The sequence below is a fragment of the Chironomus tepperi genome, unplaced genomic scaffold (genome assembly GCF_022539635.2).
Source record: "Chironomus tepperi strain 1889 unplaced genomic scaffold, CSIRO-AGI_Ctep_v1 contig_85, whole genome shotgun sequence".
NCBI lineage: Eukaryota > Metazoa > Arthropoda > Insecta > Diptera > Chironomidae > Chironomus > Chironomus tepperi.
In genome coordinates this window covers 3,566,937-3,593,334 of record NW_027226207.1, presented here as the reverse complement: position 1 = coordinate 3,593,334, position 26,398 = coordinate 3,566,937, and the positions used below count along the sequence as shown (strand labels likewise).

Below are 26,398 nucleotides of genomic sequence, written 5' to 3'. Positions count from 1 at the left end.
TATATTTTATGATTGTCGATAAATACAACAAATAAAAATTGAATTTACGCGGTGTTGTTTACAAACCTTCAATTTATTTATTTTAATGCATTAGCTGTTAATTATCTACTCAGTCTAAGCTGATCATCACCTTTAGTTTCAGGCTTATGTGTACGACTATATTTATTTAATTTTCTTTTTAATGTCCCCGGCAAAAAAAAAAAGTTTGTTTTCGCTTTTATATGTTTGCGCAGTCACGAAAGCTTCAACATTGAATAATCTAGATGCGAAGTTATGAAATTTGGGAAAATCCGGAGACCTAGAAAACTAAACTCAAGATCTATGTCGAAAATGTTTTTGATGCTAAGGCTTTAAATGCTTTGTTTGTTGACAGATTTGAATGATGATATCAAGTTATTCAGTATAATGTGACAAATTGGTTGATAATGATCTTAATTAGCGTAATTAATTTTATTAGGTAGGCTAGTTTGTATACTGAGTTATCAGACCAAATTATAATATCAGAATAAAAGTTCGTATAACGGTCTTTTGAAATTCAAAATTCCTAACGGTTTTCAAAATTTTAAAATTTTTAATCATAAAATTTGTTTACTTTTTGTACTAAAATACTAAAATCATTAATTATCGTATTTAGTCGGTGATTAAAGCTTTTTAAATGTTCAGGAATATAAGAAATCAATGGAACTGAGCTTATAATATAAACCCGAGCTCACTACCATGTCTAGCTTTCATCAAGAGCCAATAAAACGAACCATCAAAAAATTTCGATCCATCTAGACTCATTTGGTAAGATATTCCTCTTAATTATGCATAAGACACTGACTTATGTCTTTCTTTTCTTTATTTCTTTCTTGTCCTCGTATTCGCAATACTTGCACTTTCGTTTGCACTAATATGTAAACTTTACGCAATCATTAACGTCTGCATGAGTCAATAACATATTTTTTTTCCTTCTCTTTTCTTTCCATTGCAACATTTATCGAGTTTTGTGTGACGATGTATTGTGGACATGGCCGGTAAACATACATGCATATGAAATGTCTTGTGTCTGTTTGTTTATAAACAATTCTCAGTTAAAGTTGGGTATTGCGATAGAAGTGAATATAAATATGTAGATTAGAAAAGAGACATAAAAATGGATTTTATTGCAGTTCGTTCGTGTCCTATTTGCATTTTTTGAATTTGCATGAATGAATTTAAATGGTGAAATTTGCTAGGGACGATAAATTTTGGATAAATTGTTTATAGTTAACATGCTAAATTGCAGTTGAGCAATTTTAGCTGCAGAAATGCAATTAAGATTCTTAAATTTACTTTTAAAGACTTCGAAGACATAAAGTTTTGATCTTTTTGACATTTTAAAAGAGTTTTTTGACATTTTCAAAATTTTTGATCAAAGTAGTCTATTTCTTACAACATTTCTCAATGATACTTTCTAAGTAGGCCGATCCAATCTAAAACCATAATAAAAAGTCGCCCGACGACTCAAAAGTGCCCACATACTGATTATAATACAAATTTTATTCAAAATCCCAAATCTGAGATTCTGCATTGAGGTTAATAGTCGCGAATAAGAAGTTAATAAGTCATTTATTTGCTTCGAGAAAGCAGCAACAAATCAGCTTCAATCCAGTTCATTTTGTGGCATGATACGTGCGATCAAGCAGAGCAACATCACGTGTCCAGTATAAACCGCTGCTGACTAATCATAAACAATCAGTCATCCGTCACTTCCTAATCCAATCTTGACGTCTTAGTTAACTCGAAAATGATTAATCTGGCATAAATAGATGAAAGACATGCCCAGTGACTTTCTAAAACAGCATAATACAGCATAGTAATCTAAATCATAGTTTCACTTTCATTTGAGGAACAACAAAAAATGCATTTTTTTAAAGTTTTTTAAAGAAAAATACTTTGTGGCTTTTTTTATTTGTTTCGAAACTTATAGTCGCATAAAAAATAGTCAAATCACTGTTTATTTCTATAATTTATGTATAAAAATTAAGGAGAAAAAATCACAATAAGGTTTTTGTTTTCATTGATCAATGAATAATAAGTTATGAAAATAAAAAAAAGATTTCTCATCATTGAAGAAGTCTTGACGAGAATTTAGACTTTGATGCCACGAGCCTCAGCTTCCTTTTCGTATTTTGAGTAATAGATACCCTCTGGATCGTACTTCTTTTGCAATTCAGCGTATTGGTTTGGCTTCTTTTCAATCAAGAAACGGAGGACTCTTTCTGTGCCAGCCTTTTGCTTTTCACTGCCTGGAAGTTCAGAAAATGGAAGTTTGTTTAGTTTTGCGCAATTTGAGTATTAACGGTCATTTTGAAATTGAATGTCAAAAATAATGATCATTCTAAATTTGACTCTTAATAACCATTGAAAATTCAATTCAAATCTAAAATATTCGTTAAAAAACAAAGATCCTTACATTTTGAGCAATCGGTCTTAAGGGCATCAGGCAATGTACGTTTCAATTCATTGCCATCAGGTGTGCACTTTCCCTTATCCATAAGACAGTTGAAGTAGTTGTTCAACAATCTTTCGGATTTCAAGATGTCATCTAAGTTGATGTTGTCATATTTAGTTGTGTATTTTTGAGCAGCAACGACTCCAATAATTAAACAAACGGCAAGTACGAGTTTCATGATGAACTAAGAGTTTTTAATATCTGTAATTGAACAAAATGATATTTTTTTTTATTTTTCTAGATGATTCTTAGGTCAAGAATGTGACGCATGAGTGAGAAATGTTGACGACAAGCTAATGATTATCATTCTGGATCTTTTGACTTTGAAATTTATCAATTTAACAACAATTGCGGTTTTTTTTCCGCAAACTTAAACTTTGAAGGTTTTGTTTTGACTTGACGAACTTGATTATTTGACATTCAAGTTGTGCAACTATCAATTCAATTTTTTATTACTTTCTACACCGCATTGAACTTGAATTCATTGAAGTGTGAGAAATTGTATGTTCATGTTTTAGGAGACTAAATTTGGAGTTTACATCCGATTTGGGAATTATTACTGTAAATTGAGCTAGAATCAACGCTAGAATCTATTTGATGATCATAGCAGTCAATTACAAATGAGATCTAAGTAGGCTTCTTCATATAAGTGATAATAAAGCTAATTTTTCATAACCAGATGACTAGATTCACTCAAATTTTCAACAACTCTTTAAGATTCAACACCAAAATATGATCAGCACGTACTTAGCGAGTGTTAAAAGCAATAAAATACTCAAACATTATCTACGGATAAATTGAAGACTAGACATTGAGGTAGGTGTGTTGTCAAGAGGCAATCCTCTATTTGCACGCAATTCTAGTGTTTGTAAGTCAAACTTGTTATCAGTTTGAGATGAGCAAACATTGGATTTTGTGATTGACACTAGACAGGGTGGTACGCGGTTGTATTTGGAAGTCATTTGAAAGCTACAAGGAGTTTGGACTTTATATGCATTTTGAGTTAGCTTCCTGATTCTCAATCTTTCTAATATACAGTACACGAAGGACTATCTAAAGTCAAAGTCTACTACAAAGTAGTTAATCCTAACAAATTGCAGCAAAATCAAGTTTCGCTTTTATTCAGTGCCAGCAACAATTCTCAAAATAAGCAAGAATTATTGACTATTAAGGAGTTTTAAGTTCGAAACAATGACTTTTAATTCTTGGAAAGGAACCAGATTTGAATACTAATTTAAGCTGCTTATTGTGCATCGAAATGGAATTAATTTATCTGTAGCACATGATGTTTTGTCTGAATTATTCAAAAGCTGTTCGTTCTTTAATAGCTAATGTTACCGAACACAAAGGTCGTAAACTCAGATGTATAGCTTTTATATTATATAAAGCGATATGGAGCACTTCATCATATTCACCACTGATGTAATTCAGCGATGAAGAAGAAAGCTCTTTTAATTATCACTAATTTGAGTTAGCATCAAGGATGTATCAGTTACTGATAAAATGTTCCACATCGAGTTACATAAATTGGGTTTTATAAATGAAAAGAGATGCGGATTTTGATGTTTACCAGCTTTTGAGTATGAAAATTGCTTAAAGTTCCATTTGAGGTCAGAAACTCAAAGTTCAATCGCAGTAATCATTTAATTTCTATTAAATAATCTATTAAAATCTCAGTTACAGACTAGTCAATCAGTTCCAATGATCAATGCAAGCACAACAATTATTATCATAACTGTTTCTATAATTTGCTAGTTCTAGCCTGCAATTACAATTCAATTGTGATTTGTGAGAGTTCAGTGCTAATTTCAATTAGACTTTTGATTCTAAAGATTATCGATGAAGTCAGTCGGCTAATTACAGATAATATAGGCTAATAAAAAAGCAATTAAATTTCCTCGTGCTTTTAATGTCATCGGGGTCCTCGGTTTGAATTAATTTGATTTTGAGCGTTTAATTTGTGATTTTCAACTTTTAAATTGGATCAATAGGAACTAATGATCATGAAAACTGATTAAATTAATAATTTCCAGAAATAATCAAATTATTCAAACCGAAGACCCCCAGAAATAAAAACTTGAACTTTGAATTTCTATTGAAAAACAAACAAAAATGAAATTGTAGAGCACTACAAAGAACTTAAATGCGTGAACAAGACATCGCATGTATCAAGTCAGCTCTCACTTTTTTCATATCTACGTCTGTGACTCAATTTTAATGTCTTAATTTTATCAGTTGATTATCTAATATGAATTTCTTATTGTGCGTTACATAAAATGTCGATTTTTAACTTTTTTTTTCTCACTCGGCACACACTCACTGTTTATGTCTTGCACTTATTTTACAGCTCAATTGTGGTGGGGATAATTAAAATAAATATTAAATTTACCTCAAAAATGAAAAGAAAATAAAAATTATTGTCAGCTTTAACACAACGGCGAATGGAAAGAAACTGATGTGAAAACTCTAAAATCATCGACTTATATACTCAACTGACCGATTCTCAGCTTTATTCAGCTAACAGAGGTGATTCATGGCATATCATTATTTTATTAAATGCTTTGCTCTTTTCTCTCCTTCTCAGCTTTTTTTATTTCTTCTTTTGTTTTGTTTTTTTCGTGTGTATGAACATTAAGCTCACAAGGGTTATCGTTTACGTAAAATATAATGTGATAAAACAATATCTTTGTTTTGTGGGATTATTGGGCGCATTTATGCCGGTTAAATTAATGATGAATCATTGTTTGTTTTGTTATGACTTCTTGGAAAAATCCATGTTAATTTGCGAGGTAATTAAGACTTAATAAAGATTTTATTGCGAGAAACTTCAATGACGTCAAGAATTTGAAGCTTTCAACGGATTTCAAAATTTTAAATTTTCAACGGATTTCAAAAATTTGAAACTTTTAACGGATTTCAAAAATTTCAAGCTTTCAACGGATTTCAAAAATTTGAAGCTTTCAACGGATTTCAAAAATTTGAAGCTTACAACGTATTTCAAAAATTGAAACTTTCAACGGATTTCAAAAATTTAAAACTCTCAAAGGATTTCGAAAATTCGAAAATTTCAAAAATTTGATATTTTTTAACGAATTTCATTAACAATCACATACAATCATGACTCATACACCCAAAATGAATGCTATTCAACCTCATTCTCTTAGAAAATCTCACAGCCCATAAAATAGTCTCGTTGCAAATATTTATGAACCATTTTTATCAATTAATTATTAAAGCACTTTAGTGCGAAGGCGTATTATGTAGGGAATTCCATGATACAAATGAATTATTAAAGTGAATGAGAGTTCACGGGAATTTAGAATTTTTCCATTCACGCACATCAACAATTTTAATTCTTTTTATTCATTCTACTTATTTTTGTGTGTTTTTTTTTTTTTTGTTAAAGCATCGAGGAAAATAAATTGACTAATTGCTGTTATTGTAATTAATTCTAATGCTAAATACTCCCAAGTGCATACTTAATACACGTATATGTGTGATCGACCAAGTAAATTTGTAATTCAGGGCCGTTGAGTGGAGGCTCAGGAAGTTCTGCTTGCTTCGTTAATCTTTCCATTGAGATATCGAGTAGAATGATGTAACATCAAACTCACCAAAGTTGAACGGCCCATAATTAGTTTTGGATATCCTACAATTAGATACTTAGACTACCAATTTCGCCGAAAATATAAGAAACAAAAAACGAAAAGATGTCAATAAACAGTCAATGTACATGATTTTTTTGAAGGTTGCTATGACGCATGACCCAGTGTCTGGTTGTGTATTTTGCGTCATTAATAATTATTTTTTATTTGTTCATTAGTGAAATCTCTTCTATGAAATTATAAAGAATTGAGGAGTTGATGAGTGATTACTTTCAAATGCAAATTAGACTTTAATGTTAACCCGTGATTTTCCTACACTTTACTGTGCTTATTAGATTTATTAATGTGATTGTTTACTGCAATTATGAACTTTGAATTATAAGCTTGCAAGATCATAGTGCAGTTATTCGTTGATTGAGTTAGCTTGTGGACAATTTTAAGGCTTGATTAGTTTTTTTAGCAAGTTTTGAGGATGGAAAGGAAGGCATTTTGGGAATTATAAACTATATTTGCTCTTACATTTAAGAATTTGATGTTTTGTCAAAATGTTTTAACCAAATTCAAAATTTTTGAACTTTTGTCAAAAAATTGAACTTTTATCAAATAATTTGAACTTTTGTCAAAAAATTTGAACTTTGAACAAAAAATTTGAACTTTTTGTCAAAATTTTTGAACTTTTTGTCATTTTTGATCATTTTGACTAGCTTTTCAAACTTACGCTTCTAATCAAGATTTAAAATATTTAAACATCCGTGCAAATTGATATGTAATCAACACCCTTCTAATTGGGATTTCCATAATTCATAAAAAATTCATCTGAAATCTATTTATTTTACAATAATCTCGTCAGAACTAAACAAGATAATAATCCAAACCTATTTATAGATTCATAAATAAATCAAAACAACTAAACTAGTTCCAATAATTTATTCAATCTTTTCAAAACATTCAATAAAATCATAATTTCTAGGAAAACATCTCCAACTTTAAAATGTAAATGATTTCATTGGAACCCGAATGCGCTATATTAACTCAAAGTCAACCAGCATAGCACCTTAACTCACATCTAAAATAATTATTGTTGAGATTAATTTCCATAAAGAATAGCTTAATCATCCATTGAATGTAACAAATCAATTAACAAAATAAAAATTTAATTACTTTTTTTATGACGTTAGTCTGCTGACTTGCTACTTCTCTTTATTCGAGAAATTCCAACTTTTATCTTCTTCTTGATGCTGTTGCTATTGAGTGCTGAGCCTGCTTTATGAAAAGATTTATTCTGATTATGATATTCAAGAAAGTTGAATGACGTAAATTCATGTGAAGATTGATGAAAATTTATTGATATTATTCGGATCTCTCGCATGGATAATGACTTGCTAAAAATTAACATTACCGTTCTTTCTTTACCTTTTCTTTACATACTTGCTGCGAATTCTGATTAATTTTTTGGTTACGTACACAACAATTGGATGATCGATTATGGCTTGGGATTCATAATGGGAACAAATCTCTTTTGAGTGGAATCAAGGTTAACTGAAAGAGTTAAGCATGGTTTTCTGGATGAATGGAATTGAGGAAGTTATTGACAATTGGAGATTTAAGCTTTTAATGATGAATTTTTTAGATTCCAAAATAAGCAGATTCGACCTGGATCTCGAAAATCTGATGATATAAGTTGAGGATTGGCTTGATACCTTTAGAACATACCAATTAAGTAGTTAACCAAGGATTATATTTAATTATTGTTCCTAAATCAGATTTGATATTGACTTCATCAAATTGAACATAAACAAATGTAATTACACTAATTAATACCATGTAAAGCAATGAATAAGTATCTTTATTTACCCCAATTAACCCAAACCAAACCAAAATTTTAATTATCAACAAAAATCATCTGGAACTTAAGAAGATTCATCAATGTTAATAAGTTCTTCGTAATGTTATGTAATGCAAGCCAGTAAGTCATCGTATTAAGCAAGAAAATCAACAAGGAATTAGCACTCCGGTGTAAAAATACAGTCAAGCATCGGTGGAACTTTGCATGAGCACTTGAAGCAATTATTCTCTTTTGTAGACAACTCATCGCCAATATTAAACTCTAAGCTTCCAAATTTACACTTTGGACCTGAATTGCCATTTGGATTATTTCCACGAATTATTGCATCATCACTTTTTGGACATGCCCAATTGTAAGGACAACAAGAGTCTGGACGATAAAGAGGTACACATTTATTTTTGATATTGTTTGTTTCCTTCAATTCCAAGCTGCATTCGATTCGTTCACAATCTTTATTTTGTGTGACCGGCTTGTTTTCAAAGTCATTGGAACATAAACATTTGTGGCAGATATGGCTTGTTGAATACATTCGTTCTCCTTCTTTATAGGTTTTTCCCTCAAAATCACAAGTTGTTAATTTTAATGCTTCGTCACCTGATAAATAAAGAAGTACTTTTCTAATGATTATTTGCAGATTTAGTCAGGCGCAAGTAAGCAAGGCGACATTTTGAAAAGCGACTAAAGCGCAATTTGGACATTTGAATAGCTAGTATTTTATACTGATTAATGACTTTGGAGATGTAACGGTTTTTCTTATTTTAGTACAAATCTAAGTAATCTTCAAACTCCAGATTTTAGTACATCAAATTAGTTCGGAAATTTTAGAAAATTTTAAATTTAGGTACTTTTCGGACATTTTACAATCTCAGAACATATTGAATACAGAACTTTGAGCTATATTCTAGCAAAAGATCGATACCATGACAAGCAATTATGTCCAAAAAGGCTGAATTTTGAAGAAAACAAGATTGTAAACAAAGATTTGAATTTTATCGGACAAAATTGAATCTATACATTACCACAAACAGTTCCAACTGAACAGCACTTATCCTTTGCATATTGTCGAACACATCCAGGCTGTAATCTTGGTCCGAAGAATTCAGCACAATCTTTATGAGCAATAATAAATTTTCCTTCTTCACTGCAGAATGCACTTCCAATGCAAGTTGATTTCAACAAATTTTTATCAACAGTCTCGCCATCATTAATAGTTGTACCCTTATAATGACACTTTGAAGCATCTCGTGCATCCAAATGTGTACAATCGAAGCTAAATTGTTGCAGAAGAATATAAAGAAAATCAGAGTCAAAAAAGGTTAATTGAATTTCAAGGTCTTTAATGTGTTATTCATGCTTATCACTGAAGTGTATCTATGTGTAGGTATGCATGTAATTCACCTGCTTGGGCAACATTCACCATCTTTTATAATAGGCTTACAGCCAAGCTCATGATAATGAACTGGAATTGACGGGCAATTTGCTGTATCGCATGTTCCTAATTGTAATAAAATTAATCCATTAAGTTTGCTTAAATCTGTTAAATATGCTTTAATATTACCAAGCACTTGAACTGTATTGAGTGCTAAAATCACTAAAAATATTTTTGTTTCCATTTTTTTTTTGTGTCCAAATTGTTGAAGATTTCGATGTTGAATGAGCTTGCTTATTATCAACATGGACAATTCTCAAGAAATTAACACATGCTGATATGACATGAGGCCTAAGATCTTTTTTATTGTTTATGTAAAGCTATGAATAAATTTAAATGTTGTTTCCATGTCCAGCGTTGCTATCTGATTAATTGTCATTGAATTGCTAGGCAAGATCCAAAATTCTAAATTTACAGCACTGCCTTCATATCTATTAAAAAGTCTGGTTTATGAAATGTCAATACCTATATTTATAAAGTTTATCTATAATAAGCAATAATAACTTTAAAACTGCTGCTGCTGTATATAGTTTATCATATATATAGCCCGAAGTCGATTCGGATTTTGTATGGAAAGGTCAACGCGACAGGAACTGATCTGATTTATATCAAACCATTCCAGAAAGTCTGAGAACTAATGATGATCAAAGTAGACCTCTGCAAAGGTACTTTAACCGGTAATTTCACAAGTTCTTGACAGTCACTTCCAGGAACGACATGCAGATAAGATTACTAAAAATCATTATTTTCAGTGTAATTTAGTACATGACTTTATTAGCATTAAAAGATTTACAATCAATTTAAGCAATTCTAGTGTCCTGGCATATGAATCGACGGGGAAGGTCGGAGCAAGGAAAGTCATTCATACCAAACTTGTTATCAGACTTTATCACTGTTAAACAGAATTCATCATTTCGAGCATTATTTGGTTCTCCAGCCTTCCATAACAATTGATACGGTATCTTTACTCCTGAATTGGTCCAGTACCAAGACGTTTTTGATTTAGATACTGTTGCCATACCATCGATATAAGCTTCAACCGGGTCGATGTGGTCTGCTTCAAGTAAGTTTTCACAGAAATTTCGCATTTCCTGAAGAGTTTCAAATGTTGCAAGTTCGAGATTAAATGCTTTACAAATTGCTTTTGCTTCTACCCAGTAAGATCTGAAGTGTTTGGACATATAGTAAGTTTTTGAATACAGTTTGCCGTTAACGGATCCACCTAAAATTGATAAATTCTTTAGATTTATTGGATAATTGTGCAGTTTAATGTTTTACTGTATTGCCCGATTGTCCTAAAAGCAACATTGACATTTGGATTATTTGTATGCAAATAAGCTGATGATAATGCTTCATATGATGACACCAAAAGTGCGGCTGATGCCAGTATTAATAATTTCAAAAACATTTTCTTTGAACTTATGGATATAACAAATAATGCAAACTAATCTAAAATCCAATGATTTTCTATTTTTATAGAACTGTTGGTGAAATTTAAAACTTCAAATTTAGTGCCAATAATTAAAAAGGTAATTTAATTATAAAAATACGTGTTCCTGATTCGCTCCGCAATTTGTTCAAAAATTCTGAAAAATCTCCAGGTAACAACACCAGAGATTAAAATTTCGAAACCCAGGTCGACGTGTTCAGACGTGTTTTCACTTGTTGAGCAATAAGTTAAAAAATGGCGGAAACAACAACGAAGAAAGTAAATAAAAACTCTGAAAAACAACCTGAATCTCGACAACAAGATGCAACACCTGTGACAAATCTCATCACCGAGGATATAAAAATGAAAAGCAACATGACATTGAGATGGAAAATCTCAAAACAAAACAGACATCAATGATCGTCCAACCAATAAGGGCATAAAAACGTCGCAGACCACTTGAAATCTTCTGTGCACCAGCCAAAAAGACTGAAAGACATATACTGACAACTAAAAACAATTTGACTTCTCAAATGCCAGGAAAAATCTATTCGAAGACAGATCTTTCAACTTCAGCTGAGAAAACAGCAAAGCACCAGAACAACCAAAAAAAATCTCATCATTATCGAAAGACAACAACGTAACATCACAGCAGAAACCAAAACCACCGCCGATCTACATAACTAGTGGTAGCGGACAGGAGATCAGAAGGTTGATGAACGAGATCAACAACTAAACCAGAAGTTTTGTGATCACTGTTAAACAGAATTCATCATCTCGAATATTATTTGGTTCTTCATTCCACCATAACAATTGATACGGTATCTTTACTCCTGAATTGGTCCAGTACCAATGCTGCTTTAACTAATTTATCAAAGAAACTTTGCTGTTCCTGAAGAGTTTCAAATGTTGCAAGTTCGAGATCGAATGATTTACAAATGGCTTTAGCTTCTGGAAAGTTGGATTAGAAGTGTTTGGACATATAGTAAGTCTTCGAATAGTTCTTTCCTTTTATAGTCTTTCCATCTGAAAATAATAAAATACTTTAGATCAATTAATAAATTATGTAGTTTAATGTCTTACTGTATTGCCCGATTCTCTTAAAAGCAACATCCACAGTTGGATTATTTGTATGCAAATAAGCTGATGATAATGAAATGCCTTCATCTGATGACACCAAAAGGGCTGCTGAAGTCACTATAAATATTTTCAAGAACATTTTCTTTGAAGTTACGATTTCACTAATTGAAGAAGTACTGATCACAGATCTCACAATTCCTCCTTTTTATACAAATAGTGGTGAAATTAGAAATTTACTCCCAATAATTAAAAACATTCATATTTAATCATTATCGGGTAATAAAAAACATGTGCAAAAATGATTAAAATATAGACTTTTTTATAAACAGAAAAAATAAACTTCCGCGTGGAACACGGCTAGTATGGTAGCTAAAAATTCTAGTATTCAGAAACGGATTGGCAGATATCAACTAAATAGCGTTCACCACAATTTGCTAAGAACCGGTTGAAATTTGTATGAATTTTGAATTTTTATACTTCACAAGTACAAGCAGAAAAAAAAATCGTAGATATTTTAAACAGTTTTTAATGCAGAACTTAAAAGTTTTTTGCAGTTTTTGTCCACTTAAAGTCAATAAATGAAATTTTCCGCAGTGTGTGTTCGAGACTGTGTATAAAAAGATAAAGAAACTGCAAATGATAGTACTATTGACAATTTTTAATTAATTTTTGTATTTCGCAATGGAAGAAGCAGCTCTTGTTTATTTGCTAACATAATTACTAATAAAAAACAAGATCAGTTTTCTGGCATATGAATTGAGTAGGATGTCTAAAACAACTGTAGTCATTAAAATCAAATTGACTACCTTTTCTAGATATTGATAAACAAGACTCTCCATCGTAAGAATTACTTGGTTCTCCTGGAGCCCACGACAAAGCATATGGTATTTTTACTCCTGAATTCGTCCAATACCATTCCGTAGATGATTTAGGTCTTGTTGTCATACCATCGACTAGGGCATGGTCACTGAAAGATGCGAAGTGATCAGCATTAATTAACGAATTAAGGAAATAGTGCTCTTCTTGATGAGTTTCAAATGTTGCAAGTTCAAGACCAAATGATTTGCAAATTGCCTTAGCTTCAGCCCAGTTGGATCTGAAGTGCTTTGAGATAAAATAAGTTTTGATATAATTTTTGCCGTTAATTAATCCTCCTGAAATAGTTAAAATACTTAAGACTTATTGATTAATTGTGCAGTTAAATGTTTTACTGAATTGCCCGATTCTCCTAAAAGCAAGATCCAGTAATGGAAAATTGGTGTGCAAAGAAGCTGATGATATTGCTTCATATGATGACACCAAAAGTGCGGCTGATGCCAGTATTAATAATTTCAAGAACATTTTCTTTGAACTTATGGATATAACAAATAATGCAAACTAATCTAAAATCCAATGATTCCTCCTTTTTTTATACAACTGTTGGGGAAATTTAAAACTTCAAACTTAGTGCCAATAATTAAAAAGTTAATTTAATTATATAAATACGTGTTCCTGATTCGCTTCGCAATTTGTTAAAAATTTCTGAAAAATCTCCAGGTAACAACACCAGAGATTAAAATTTCGAAACCCAGGTCAACGTGTTCAGACGTTTTATGACTTGTTGAGCAATAAGTTGAAAATGGCGGAAACAACAACGAAGAAAGTAAATAAAAACTCTGAAAAACAACCTGAATCTCGACAACAAGATGCAACACCTGTGACGAATCTCATCACCGAGGATATAAAAAACGAAAAGCAACATGACATTGAGATAGAAAATCTCAAAACAAAACAGACATCAATGGATCAATTTGTCCAACCAATAAGGACATAAAAACGTCGCAGACCACTTGAAATCTTCTGTGCACCAGCCAAAAAGACTGAAAGACATATACTGACAACTAAAAACAATTTGACTTCTGAAATGCCAGGAAAAATCTATTCGAAGACAGATCTTTCAACTTCAGCTGAGAAAACAGCAAAGCACCAGAACAATCAAAACAAAATGAAATCTCAAACCTCCGCATCAGTCACCATAAAATCACAAAACAATCATCCACAACACAAACCCTCAAATCAGGGAAATCAAAACAAGAAACGAAAAAGTAAGGGAAAGGGAAAAAAAGGAAGTAACAACAGGTCAAAACCAAAGACTAATAACAATCATCAACAGAACTCAACGCAGGATACAGAAATTATGGATCTACGAGACTTCAATTTAAAACCTTGGAAATAAACAAGGTTTCGCAAGTTCTTGACAGTCACTTCCAGGAACGACATGCAGATAAGATTACTAAAAATCATTATTTCCAGTGTAACTAAGTCAATGACTTTATTAGCATTAATAGATTTACAATCAATTTAAGCAATTTTAGTTTCCTGGCATATGAATCGAGCGGGAAGGTCGGAGCAAGGATAGTCATTCATACCAAAACTGTTATCATCAAACTTATTCACTGCTAAACAGAATTCATCACCTCGAGCATTATTTGGTTCTCCAGCCTTCCATAACAATTGATACGGTATCTTTACTCCTGAATTGGTCCAGTACCAATCCGTTTGTGATTTAGATACTGTTGCCATACCATCGATATGAGCTTCAGTCGATGAGATGTGATCTACTTTAACTAATTTATCAAAGAAACTTTGCTGTTCCTGAAGAGTTTCAAATGTTGCAAGTTCGAGATCAAATGATTTACAAATTGCTTTTGATTCAGCCCAGTGAGATTTGAAGTGTTTGGACAGATAGTAAGTCTTCGAATAATTCTTGTCGTTTATAGTCTTTCCATCTGAAAATAATAAAATACTTTAGATCTATTGATAAATTATGTTTTTAAACTATGTCTTACTATATTGCCCGATTATCCAAAAAGCAGTATCGAAAGACGGAGAATTTGTATGCAAAAAAGCCGATGAAGTTGTAATGCCTTCATCTGATGACACCAAAAGTGCGGCTGACGTCAGTATAAATATTTTCAGGAACATTTTCTTTGAACTTATGTGTTTAAGGAATAATGCAAACTAATCGAAAATTCAATGATTCTTTATTTTTATACAACTGATGGTGAAATTCAAAACTTCAAATTCAGTGCAAAGTGGTAATTAAAAAATTTATATTTAGGCATTGTCAGGTGCTGAAAATATGTGTAATTTTTTAGCAAAAATGATCAAAATAAAGATTCTCATAAGAACCAACTTCCGTGTGGAACACGGCTTCAGTTATTATGCAACGCTTTTGGGAGGGAGTGAAAATTGTTTTACGGTAAGGGATGGGAGTTGGACGTATAGAAAAGAACGTCTAAGTGCTTATCATCCTGAACTGGCAGAATTTCTAGAAGGATAGAGCCGGCGTTAGAGGTTCTTTGCGCGTCAGCCAAGTGCCAAGAAAGTAAGTAAGACCAAAAATAGAATTGTCATGGAATGAATGACAAATGACCTAAATTATGTTATTATTACCAGGCTTCCGCTATTTCATTTCAAAAAGCTTCGAAATTCATTTCAAAAATTTGACATTAAATTTTCAAAATTTCATTTCACAAATTTTACTGTTTTTAGCAACAGTTATTGATGTTTGAAGACTTATAAATGAATATTAGTATATTTAACGATGACTAATAGGCTTAACGATCAAAGATATTAAGAATTTGAAGAGTTTTTTGCAAAATAATTTTTCAACAAATTTTACACTAACACTACTATAAATTTTTATTTACAAAATTTTCAAAATTTAACGACTAACTTATGAAGTAACGATGTTAGTCTGATTCCTACTAAATCTAAAATTATAAATCCCTGTAATGTGCGAACAGTTGATGCGGACGTTGATTCGAAGAAATTTGAATCATATTTCGAATGTTTTATCGGAAAAAATCCGCCATCTTGAAAAACATCAAAACTTTTAAAATTTTTAGTTTTTCATGATTTTTAGCTTCGTTGCTTCATTTAAATCAAGATAAACGATTTAACTATGTTCATTAAAGCTTATTTAATCATTTAATCGAAGTTTGAAGCTAAACTTATCAGCTTAAAGTTAGTTTTTTCAAAAATTATTCCAAATTTTTGGTTTTGTTTTCATTGTTTGCTTACAAACATTCTAAGAAAACAATAAAAAAATTAAATGTCTTTAATTAACTTTTCTTCATTATTTGAGACTTTTTCTTTAATTTTTTTCGATTATTTAGTTTAGTTTAAGCATAATCTTGTTTTAAAATCAATAATTAAACGCTAATTTAGAGTTTTTTTCGTTTAGATTATTAACGTTAATTTGAAATTTAAATTTGTTTCCGAAAATAAGAACCATTCGAAATTGAAATTCCGAAAATAAGAACTCGTTCGCACATTACAGATAAATCCATAAAAGAAAAATAATTTGTTTTCTAAAGAAAATAATCTTTATTGTGTGACAAATTATAACTGATTTTGATCAATTCAAAAACAAATATTAATCTAGTAAACTTGTTTAGTTTCCTGGCATATAAATTGCGTAGGATTAGAAGCGCAAGGGTAATCATTTAATGCAAATTTATCAGTGAGTTTTACTACTGTTAAACATCCTTCTTTATCTACACCATTATTTGGTTCTCCTGGAGCCCATGATAAACTGTAAAACATTTTTGCACCTGAATTCGTCCAGTACCAATCTGTTGTTGATGCAGATTGCGTTGTCATGCCATCGATATGAGCATAAATACTGAAAGATGAGAAGTGATCTGGCTTTAATAATGTACCAAAGAAATTTTGCATTTCCTGAAGTGTTTCAAATGTCGCGAGTTCGAGATCAAATGCTTTACAGATGGCTTTAGCTTCTGGAAAGTTGGATTTGAAGTGCTTGGACATATAATAAGTCTTTGAATAATTCTTGTCGTTTATAGTCTTTCCATCTGAAAATAATAAAATACTTTAGATCTATTGATAAATTATGTAGTTTAATGTCTTACTGTATTTTCCGATTGTCTTAAAAGCAACATCCACAGTTGGATTATTTGTATGCAAAAAAGCCGATGATGTTGTAATGCCTTCATCTGATGACACCAAAATTGCTGCTGAAGCCAGTATAAATATTTTCCAGAACATTTTCTTTGAAGTTATGAATTCACTAAAGAAAGTAGTAATGCAAACTGATCACACAATTCATGATTCCTCCTTTTTTTATACAACTGATGGTGAAATTGGAAATTCACTACAAATAATCTAAAAAATTATATTTAGGCATTATCGTGTGCTCAAAAAAATGTGTGCGAATTTGAGATTATCAAAATAAAGAACTTTTTATAGACATAACTTCCGCGTGGAACAAGGATAGTATTTTATCAAACTCATATTTAATACCATATATAGAAGAATCAATCAAGTGTCAATTGCTTTATTGAATTTAGAAAGTGACAAGTTCCAATGGATCAGACCTAGTCCTAGAGATAAAATTCGATGAAATCTAGTGACCTATCAAACTTTAAATCATTTGAACATTTTCTGTATTGGCTACTACAATTTTCAATTGTAGCAATCTCTGAAATATGATTATGCGCTGTGCACCTGCTGTACACAATATAGATTAAGGATTTATTGTTAATAATAAGTTCTAGAAACGTTGTCGCTCGATTTAAAAGAAATGATGAATTTATAAGACATACTTTGGTCGTCAAGCTACGACCGAAACCGCATATAACATACGGTTTATGACACTAAATGCCATATTAACTTCGGCGCAATTATTAAGTAACGCTCTTAGGGGAGAGGGGGGGTTCGAGATTTTCTTACGGTGTGGGGGAGTCAAAAAGTCGATTATTCACGTATCCTAATGATTTCCATCGATCAAAGTAGTCATAAAGACAAAAGAATTAATTAATAAAGCACTAAAAAATACAGAATTTCATAAAATTTACATTTTATTTGGGGAGGATGTGGGTTAACGCTTACAAATTCATAATAATCACCAGACTAGAAATCATGTTTCATATTCACATCGTTTCACATCTCCATACATATATCAGTACAAAATTCCAGACTAGTAATATATTTTATTGTCTTGACATATAAATTGAGTGGGACCTCCGGTGCAAGTGTAGTCATTTAATGCAAATTTTCCTTTCCATTTTACAACTGATAAACAAAATTCATCACCTTGGGCATTATTTGGTTGTCCGGGAGTCCATGACATATTGTATGGTATTTTTACACCTGAGTTCGTCCAATACCAATCTGTAGCTGATCCAACATTTGTTGTCATACCATCAACATGAGCATAGTTACTGAAAGATGAGAAAGGATCAACTTTTACTAAAGACTTTGTCTAAAGACTTTAGACTTAATGGATGATTATGGAGTTTAACGTCTTACTGTATTTTCCTATTGTCCTAAAAGCAACATCCAATGATGGAGAATTTGTATGCAAAGAAGCTGATGAAACTGTTATGCCTTCATCTGATGACACCAAAAGTGCTGCCGATGCTAGTATAAATATTTTCAGGAACATTTTATTGAGTTTAATATGTAAAGAACTGATATTAACTGATCACAGATCTCATGATTACTCATGATTTTTATACAACTGATGGTGAAATTCAAGTGATCTATTTAAGTAACAAGAAGATTGTCCTGATCAGCACAACGTACGTTACTACACCGTTATGATCCATTTTTACAGTGGAAAGGACTGTTTAGTGTATTGTGTTGCTCGGGTATGAAGTTTATTGATATCAGAGTTGTGATACTTCCATATTGTATAATAATTAGTTCCACCATTAATACCTAGAAACTGAAAAGCCTTAACTTCCAATTGTTTTAAGATACACAATATAGTCCAAATCCTTATTTTTATTCATTAAAGTAATTAGTCTGAGGCAGTGGTGGTCAACCTCTTATTATCGCAGCACACCTTGGTGATAAGCCTTGACCAAAACCGCATACGATATACGGTTCATGTCATATCCAAAAAAAATGTTGACGTCACATAGGTTGCGCACCACTGGTCTGGGAAGGTTAGAGGATATACTATTTTACAACAGCTTACTTAGGTGGACTTTAATCATTTCTCTGACATATAAAATATTTAGGATTAGTCCAACAAGATAAATCATTGAATCCAATTTTGCCATGCTTAATTACTGTTAAGCATGACTCTATACCAGCATTGTTTGGCTCTCCCCGATCCCATGGCAGCGCATATGCTATTTTTCTTTCTCCTTTATTGGTCCAATACCATTCAGTAGGTGATCCGAGTACAGTTGTTGTACCGTCCACAAAAACATAGTCTTGAATGACATTAGGCAAATTGAAGAAGCTATTAGCTTCATGTAGAGTTTCAAATGTTGCTAATTCGAGATTGAATAGTTTACAAATTGCCTTAGCATCTTCCCAATTTGATTGATAGTTTCTTGAGATGAAATATGATTTGCTGTATCTTGTTCCTGTACTATCTTGTCCACCTTACATGAAAAATACAAAAAAATTAATTAAATTATTTAAAATTTTCATTCCTTTTCCTTACTGTAACGTCCAATTTCCTCAAGATTCACATCCAAATGAGGTGTTTTTATATGCAATGCCGTTGATTCCTCTAATGTCATCCACAGTAATACAGAAGCAAAAATTAATATTTTCATCCCCATTTTGTAAGATGATCACCGAGCAAAGACTTTGAGTAAACTAACCTTAAGTGCCAAGATCTACTTCTATTATATTGGACTATCTTCATCATTTACCGTTGTAAAAACTAGAAAGTGCATCGTAAAGAACTGAATTTCACCATCAGCTTATATCCATGACAATTCCCGATCAACGTAAGGCTTTTTTGCCACTCGGGGCTGTATTTCGAGTGATGCAAATGAGAAGAACAACATTGTCGATGCAATAATTATCGTAGGATAGAAGCAGCTTGTAAGTGGATGATATATTGAGTTATTGGATTTCTTTAAAATGCGGAGCCGCTACTAGTTTTATTTCAAACGTCGGCGTATGACTTCCTGGTGTTGAAAGGTGATAGAGTAGTTTAATCGTAGTGTGAACTCTGTTGATCAGATACTTAGATAATATCGGGGCTAAATATCCGTAAAAATCAAATCCCATAAAACACCAAATACCCATAAATACTCTAATGACCTGTATATGGGAGTCCCTATTAAAATAACGAATTTTAAAAATTCGAAACTTCATTTTTACGAACACTTCATTTTTTCAACCGTATCATTTTTTCGAAAAATTCTTCATACAAATCTCTTATAATTTTCAAATTTTAAAAAACCGTTGAATTTACTATGCATTTATACATCAAGTTTCCAATGTTTTCTACAATAAAACTGTTTATTCACGTAAAAAACAATTAAATTAGCTTAGTTCTTCAATATAAGAAGAAAATTTAGCTGTAAAATATATTTTCAAGAAAAATAAAATGCTTGAAAAAATTAACGGTTTTTTAAAATTTGAGAATTATAAGAGATTTGCATGAAGAATTTTTCGAAAAAATGATATGGTTGAAAAAATGAAGTTTTGCAAAAATGAAGTTTCGAATTTTTAAAATTCGTTATTTTAATAGGGACTCGTATATGGTTATCGCGCCAGTCGGACAAGTTTTAAAAATCTTTATTGTTTTTTTTCTATTTAGTTCCAGCATTCAAATGTACTTTTACATTGTATTTCATCTTTTTTAATTTTAATCTAGTAAACTTGCTTAGTTTCCTGACATATGAATTGTGTAGGAAAGCTGGAGCAAGTGTAGTCATCAAAATAAAATTTATCACCTCTCATTTCTAGTGCTAAACAAGATTCACCACCGTGTGCATTATCTGGTTGTCCGGTACCAAAAAATAAATTGTATGGAATTTTTACTCCTGAATTCGTCCAATACCAATCTGTAGTTGATTTTGGAATTGTTTGCATACCATCGATCATAGCAAAGGGACTAAAAGATGAGAAGTGACCTGGTTTTAGTAATGTGTCAACAAAATTTCGTGCTTCCTGTAGAGTTTCAAATGTTGCAAGTTCTAGATCGAATGCTTTACAAATGGCTTTAGCTTCTGGAAAGTTGGATTTGAAGTGTTTGGACATATAGTAAGTCTTCGAATAGTTCTTTCCTTTTATAGTCGATCCATCTGAAATTGATAAAATACTTTAGATCTATCGATAAATTTTGTAGTTAAATGTCTTACAGTATTGCCCGATTCTCTTAAAAGCAACATCGACAGTTGGAGTATTTGTATGCAAATAAGCCGATGATAATGAAATGTCTTCATCTGATGATACCAAAAGTGCTGCTGAAGCCAGTATAAAAAGTTTCAAGAACATTTCTTTGAAGTTTCGATTTCACTAATTGAAAAAGTACTGATCACAGATCTCATAATTCCTCCTTTTTATACAAATAGTGGTGAAATTGGGAATTCTCAATAATTAAAAACATTCATATTGAATCATTATCGGGTAATAAAAAAACATGTGCAAAAATGATTAAAATATAGACTTATTTATAAACAGAAGACATAAACTTCCGCGTGGTACACGGCTAGTATGGTAGCTCAAAATTCTAATTTTCATAAAGAGATTAGCAGAGGTCGAAATTTAATTGAGTTTGCAAAAGTTTGCTAAGGGTTTGCTGTGTGCTGCTGATGCCATTATTAATATTTTCAAAATCATTATTTTGAAGTTGTTACTTCACAAAGTGTGCAACTATACAAACTGATATTAGACCTCATGTTTCCTCCTTTTTATACAATTGATAATAAAATTTACTGATATGAAAATCAGGTACTATTAAAAATAATAAGAAGATTATGCAATTAGTTTAACGTATTTTAAAAATTCAAAAATTTGAAAGCTTTTTATTGGAGTACGTTTTACGTACGTATTTTCATTTTTACGTAGATAATCAAAATAAAGAATTTTTTTTTAGACAATAGATATTTAAATTTAAATATGATAAAATAGTGATACAGTTATTAAGTAATAGTTAGTTAGTCAATTAGTTAAAATGCCAACAATTCCCCCAGCGCCACCGCTTCCTCCAATTTCCTGCTTTATTAAATCAAATTTGATTGATCAAAATAATAATAGTAAATTTATTGCAAATAAAGTCGAATTTAAAGTGTGTTTATGGGCAATTAATGATCCTGAATTACAACGTGCATGCTTCTTCGCAAGGACATGTCTCGATTCATCGCCAAAAGAGTGCAGTTATATGAAAGTTAATCCAATTTTACAGACTGGTAAGGAAATTAAATTTCTATGAACTTGAAAGTGATTTTATTGCAATCTAAAAATGTATGTTTAATTTTAGGTCCAACCTGTGGATTGTGTGCACTGTCTATGCTCTATTGTGGATATCCGACAGCTGATGAATTACTTCAGAAAGCAATAAAGCTCAAATACTCAAATAATGGTGAAATGTTTTCAGCAAATTGGCTCCTGCAGCTTCTAAAAGACAATTTGAGTACGGCAAGTGTGAAATTGCCTGAACGTATTCGTTCCTACATCTATGATGGAACTTTAGATTCGGATTTTATTAAAGAGAAATTGAGACAACATTGTATGCTGTTAGTGCCTTATGATGCTGACAAAAATCATTCACCTTGCATGCTGAACGGTCATAAAGCTCATTGGACGTTGATTTGTGGCTATTTAATTGATGATTCAGGAGATGTAAGTACACAAACTTAAATCCCTTGCAAAGTTATTACACATTTTCATACACAAAAGTAACTTAAAATACAAGCATAGAAAATTATAAATAAATAGGTCATAGAAATTAACGAAGATGAATAGGAAAATTATATAAAAGAGAATTACGTCTCATTGTATTTTCGTATGTTCTAATTTTAGTTCCACGTTTTTGCACGCCACGGAAAAACAAAAAATCTCGGGCTGTTTTCACTAAAAAACTTAAGCGACAGTAACAGTAACTTGACGGAATTTGCACAACCTGAATGGCATCCTAATGACATTTTCCTACTCCCCGATGGTGGTATTGATGGAAATTTAGGCTTGAAATGTAAAAGTATTGTCGTCGAAGGATTATCAAATGAAATTGTTAAAGTTGTATGACACATTATAGTTTATTTTACATAATTTATGTTATTTAAATTATATTTATTTTTATCTGAACTCTTACGTTACCAATCTATTTATTTATTTTTCTAATCAGATGGTGTCTTTGTTGGGATTTATTGCTGATTCACGGGAAATTAGACTAAGATTAATGAAATTAGACTTGAAGCTCTAAATAACCTTAAATTAATTCTAAGAACTTGACATTTGAGTTCAGTGGACTTTAAGTTAATTAAATTGTTTTCTAGATGACTTGGAGATGCTTTTTGTATGGGAAGTCCATTTGGATGAATCAAAATTAACTTAGGTCGACTCTGTTTAAGGTTAGGTATCTGAAGTCTCAGTTTCGATGAGTTTTACCGAGAATATGACCAGGACTAAGGCCGTGTTTACTCTTAAAAGTCTCAATCTCGACAAATCTTGTAACCGAGACTGGAAAGACTTGGGCTCAGTCAAATTTTCACAATTTTCTTAAACATACCCTTGAGTATTTCGGATAATCTGGCCATACTCTGTATATTATTATTAAATACTTGAAAACTCATTAAAACACATCCAAATGTCGTTCATTACCAAATCATCAACTCCGATTTTCAATAAATCACGATTAATAAAATTAAAATAAGTGATAATTCAACAAAGACAACCAGAATCTGAACTAACTTATTAAAAGCTATATTTATATGAAAATGAAATAGTTAAATACTTTGCAATAAAAATATTCAGACAGAATATTGAAACTACAATGTTGCTTATATCCTCTTTATTAATAACTTAATACAATTTTTCTAGGAAATCGCGAAAACTCTTCCTAATGTCTAATAAATAAGCTTCTATTCTTAGACTTTTTGATACGATTGTGTCAGGTTCAATGTATGATACGAAGGATCAATTTTGAATCGTTCATTATTGTTATTTACTTGTGGTGTTAATAATTGGAAAAGACTGAATTCGAACCGACGATCTTCGAGTTACCGAACCAAATTTAAACCAAGTATCTAACTGCTACGCTGCGGTAGACAACGATAGGGCCATTCAGGCGACATCTGAGAGGGAACATGCATCTCAATTGATCTGTACAGCGAAATAAGTATGTAGCTACTACTGCACAAAAGCACTTAACTTCTCTTAGATCGATTATTTTGGAACGAACATGAAAATCTGTGTAGATAAGCTATAAATGTACGAGATCAAGGCGAAATTGGACATTTGAGCAACGTCGGATTAATGAGCGAGTCAGGTACACGGGAAAAACAGAAACTTAATCTACAAAATTACCTTACGAATCACATATTGATAGAATTGACTTGAACAGATCGCTCTCCGCGAGAAAATGATTATAGAGTCCATTTCTACTTAATATTTACGATTGCCTTAGCCGGATTTATATTTCCATCATGATAATTCCTAAACAAACAAGTTTTCAATTTTAAAACGTAGTTTTTTAATTTTCCCGAGTTTTTATTTCCAAATCGCAGTAAGCTTTGCTGAAAAAAATTTACAAAATTTCAAATTCCTTTCAAGAATCACAACGGAATTCCAACTTTCCATCCAAGTTCCTGTAAAAATTTTCAATTTTATTTTTACATCCAAAAATATTCCTTGAATGAATCAACGTCGACTTTGCACTTGAAAACGTGACTTTTTTTACCGTTAAATAAACATTTTCAGTACTGGGCACGTGTTCATAAAAAATTCACGATTTTATCGGTAACAATCACAAAAAAAATGTATTTATAGGACATGTTCTTGATCTTATGAAACGAAATAATTTTCACTGTGCTTACACAACAGAATAAAATTGATGAAATGACAGAAAAATATCCGAAATAATAATAATTGTCGATGTAAGATGAAATTAATGTGAAACTCTTCACCTACATTCTCAATTTGTTTAAGCTGTTCTGAATTTTTCCTTTCTTTTTTACATTAACCGCTAAAAGTAAAAGTATCTTGGCAAATTTATTAGTTGTGAACATTGCATTTGTTGTATTTTCACTTTTATGACAACAATTCTAGTAATGCATTGTCTAAATTTAGAGCTGAACAATGAGAAAAGCTTGTGAAAAACGTGCATTTAATGTGATTTTAAATTGAATTTCTGGATTTCAAAATTGGAAATCTAATTCAACTCAATGCAATATCTACCAGCAGAGTTGTTGCCTATCGATTTGCTATCAAAGGCAAAAATCTGACTAGACAAGCCTACAAGAAGGTAAATATGTTTGCCTTCTCATAGGTAATGCCTAGACAAAGTCAAAGCTATCATGATACTGCTAGGCTTCTATCCACAGGCACCTATCTGACAACTCTGTCTACCAGAAAAGGAACACTTCAAGATATAGTCGGAAAATAGTGTCCCTAAGCAACCGTAACTCTGATTATGAGTCTGATTTGAAAAAATCCGTCATCCCGTCAGAGTCACGTAAGGTCTGGATTCTGCTGTGAGCTTTTCGAGCTAGAGATAACTAACTAGAAGAAATAGGAGTTACTGATTATGCCTCTTTAAGTCACTGAAAAAGTGCAGGATGATTAAGAAAACTATGAATCTAACTCTAAATAGTAGAATATAGAGATCTTGGACTACATAGTCTTGGCTAGCTGGCGAAAGAACATTTTCTTAATAACTTGTCCCGAATGGGAATCGAACCCATGTCTTATAGGTAAATCTATATTTTAGGGTGAATATGTCCTGTCTGTCGTATGCTCATACCACTAAGCTATTGAAGTTGTTTGAAATGTTTGGCAGAATGCCAATTTGAGCTTTTATTCTGATCTGAAGGATTGAGTTAACTCGACTCCTTATACTATTCGAGTCGAATTTGTGTTTTGGAAAAATCACAATGTCACCCAGAGCTGGCAGGACTCCAATGTGAATGCGCCTCCACTGGAGTCCGGACTCCAAAAAGAAGTTGAGTCCGACTACACAAAGCCAACTCTTGCATTGGTTCTTCTCATTACCAAAGTCCTGCCAACTCTGATGTCACCTAAAGTTGATTCCAAAAAATCAAAATATTCTAAAAAATCTGAAAATAAATCAATCCTGAAATTCCAAAAAGACAAAAAAGTAAAAAGACAAGAACTAATTTTTTATGGTTTTGTTTCCATAATAAAATTACAGAAGTTTTTAATAATCATTTAATATTGATACTGAAACTCGACATTTTTTGTTTTTTTAACATAACTTACAAATTTCATCAAATCTTATTACAATAAAAACATATTTATTTTCCATAATTTTATCATGTGTCTCTTAAAATCAAAGCAAAAAAAGTCAATAATAGTCAAAATGTTTCTCAATCAATCTTGTATAATTCATCAATTCAAGTATATAATATATATCCTTAATATTTCTGTTCATTCTTGAAAAACAAGTTGATGTTTTTTTTTAATAATTATTATTATATTTTATTTTAATTACATAATAAATAAAAATATATGTATATTGTATATCTCTATCCACGTGTCTCTTAAAAGTGCTTATTTCTGTTGCAAAAAAGTTTTATTTTTTTAAAATTTACAA

General features: G+C 31.4%; 5 protein-coding genes and 1 long non-coding RNA gene across 6 annotated transcripts; 1 reads left to right on the top strand and 5 right to left on the bottom strand.

Moving 5' to 3' along the window:
* Positions 1–1,902: 1,902 nt before the first annotated feature.
* Positions 1,903–4,994, bottom strand: EbpIII (Ejaculatory bulb protein III). Its single transcript, XM_070634708.1, has 3 exons — positions 4,866–4,994; positions 2,438–2,677; positions 1,903–2,270 (listed from the first exon to the last, which is right to left on the bottom strand). Exons 2-3 carry the CDS (start codon positions 2,652–2,654, stop codon positions 2,113–2,115), a joined length of 375 nt encoding a protein of 124 aa, XP_070490809.1. The 5' UTR covers positions 2,655–2,677; positions 4,866–4,994; the 3' UTR covers positions 1,903–2,112.
* Positions 4,995–7,899: 2,905 nt separating this feature from the next.
* Positions 7,900–9,756, bottom strand: LOC139086294 (uncharacterized). Its single transcript, XM_070634701.1, has 4 exons — positions 9,486–9,756; positions 9,326–9,422; positions 8,947–9,197; positions 7,900–8,521 (listed from the first exon to the last, which is right to left on the bottom strand). Exons 1-4 carry the CDS (start codon positions 9,601–9,603, stop codon positions 8,085–8,087), a joined length of 903 nt encoding a protein of 300 aa, XP_070490802.1. The 5' UTR covers positions 9,604–9,756; the 3' UTR covers positions 7,900–8,084.
* A 4,437-nt stretch (positions 9,757–14,193) lies between these two features.
* LOC139086496 (macrophage mannose receptor 1-like) lies at positions 14,194–16,943 on the bottom strand. The gene is made up of 4 exons (XM_070634960.1): positions 16,782–16,943; positions 16,300–16,724; positions 14,694–14,865; positions 14,194–14,633 (listed from the first exon to the last, which is right to left on the bottom strand). Exons 1-4 carry the CDS (start codon positions 16,915–16,917, stop codon positions 14,206–14,208), a joined length of 1,161 nt encoding a protein of 386 aa, XP_070491061.1. The 5' UTR covers positions 16,918–16,943; the 3' UTR covers positions 14,194–14,205.
* A 1,851-nt stretch (positions 16,944–18,794) lies between these two features.
* On the bottom strand, positions 18,795–19,802 carry LOC139086298 (CD209 antigen-like protein E). Its single transcript, XM_070634705.1, has 2 exons — positions 19,331–19,802; positions 18,795–19,268 (listed from the first exon to the last, which is right to left on the bottom strand). Exons 1-2 carry the CDS (start codon positions 19,449–19,451, stop codon positions 18,865–18,867), a joined length of 525 nt encoding a protein of 174 aa, XP_070490806.1. The 5' UTR covers positions 19,452–19,802; the 3' UTR covers positions 18,795–18,864.
* A 581-nt stretch (positions 19,803–20,383) lies between these two features.
* LOC139086302 (uncharacterized) lies at positions 20,384–21,472 on the bottom strand. The gene is made up of 2 exons (XR_011543993.1): positions 20,988–21,472; positions 20,384–20,930 (listed from the first exon to the last, which is right to left on the bottom strand). It is a non-coding gene; the product is annotated as an uncharacterized lncRNA (long non-coding RNA).
* A 228-nt stretch (positions 21,473–21,700) lies between these two features.
* Positions 21,701–23,621, top strand: LOC139086296 (actin maturation protease). The gene is made up of 3 exons (XM_070634703.1): positions 21,701–22,037; positions 22,109–22,470; positions 22,651–23,621. Exons 1-3 carry the CDS (start codon positions 21,803–21,805, stop codon positions 22,870–22,872), a joined length of 819 nt encoding a protein of 272 aa, XP_070490804.1. The 5' UTR covers positions 21,701–21,802; the 3' UTR covers positions 22,873–23,621.
* The last annotated feature ends 2,777 nt before the right edge of the window (positions 23,622–26,398 follow it).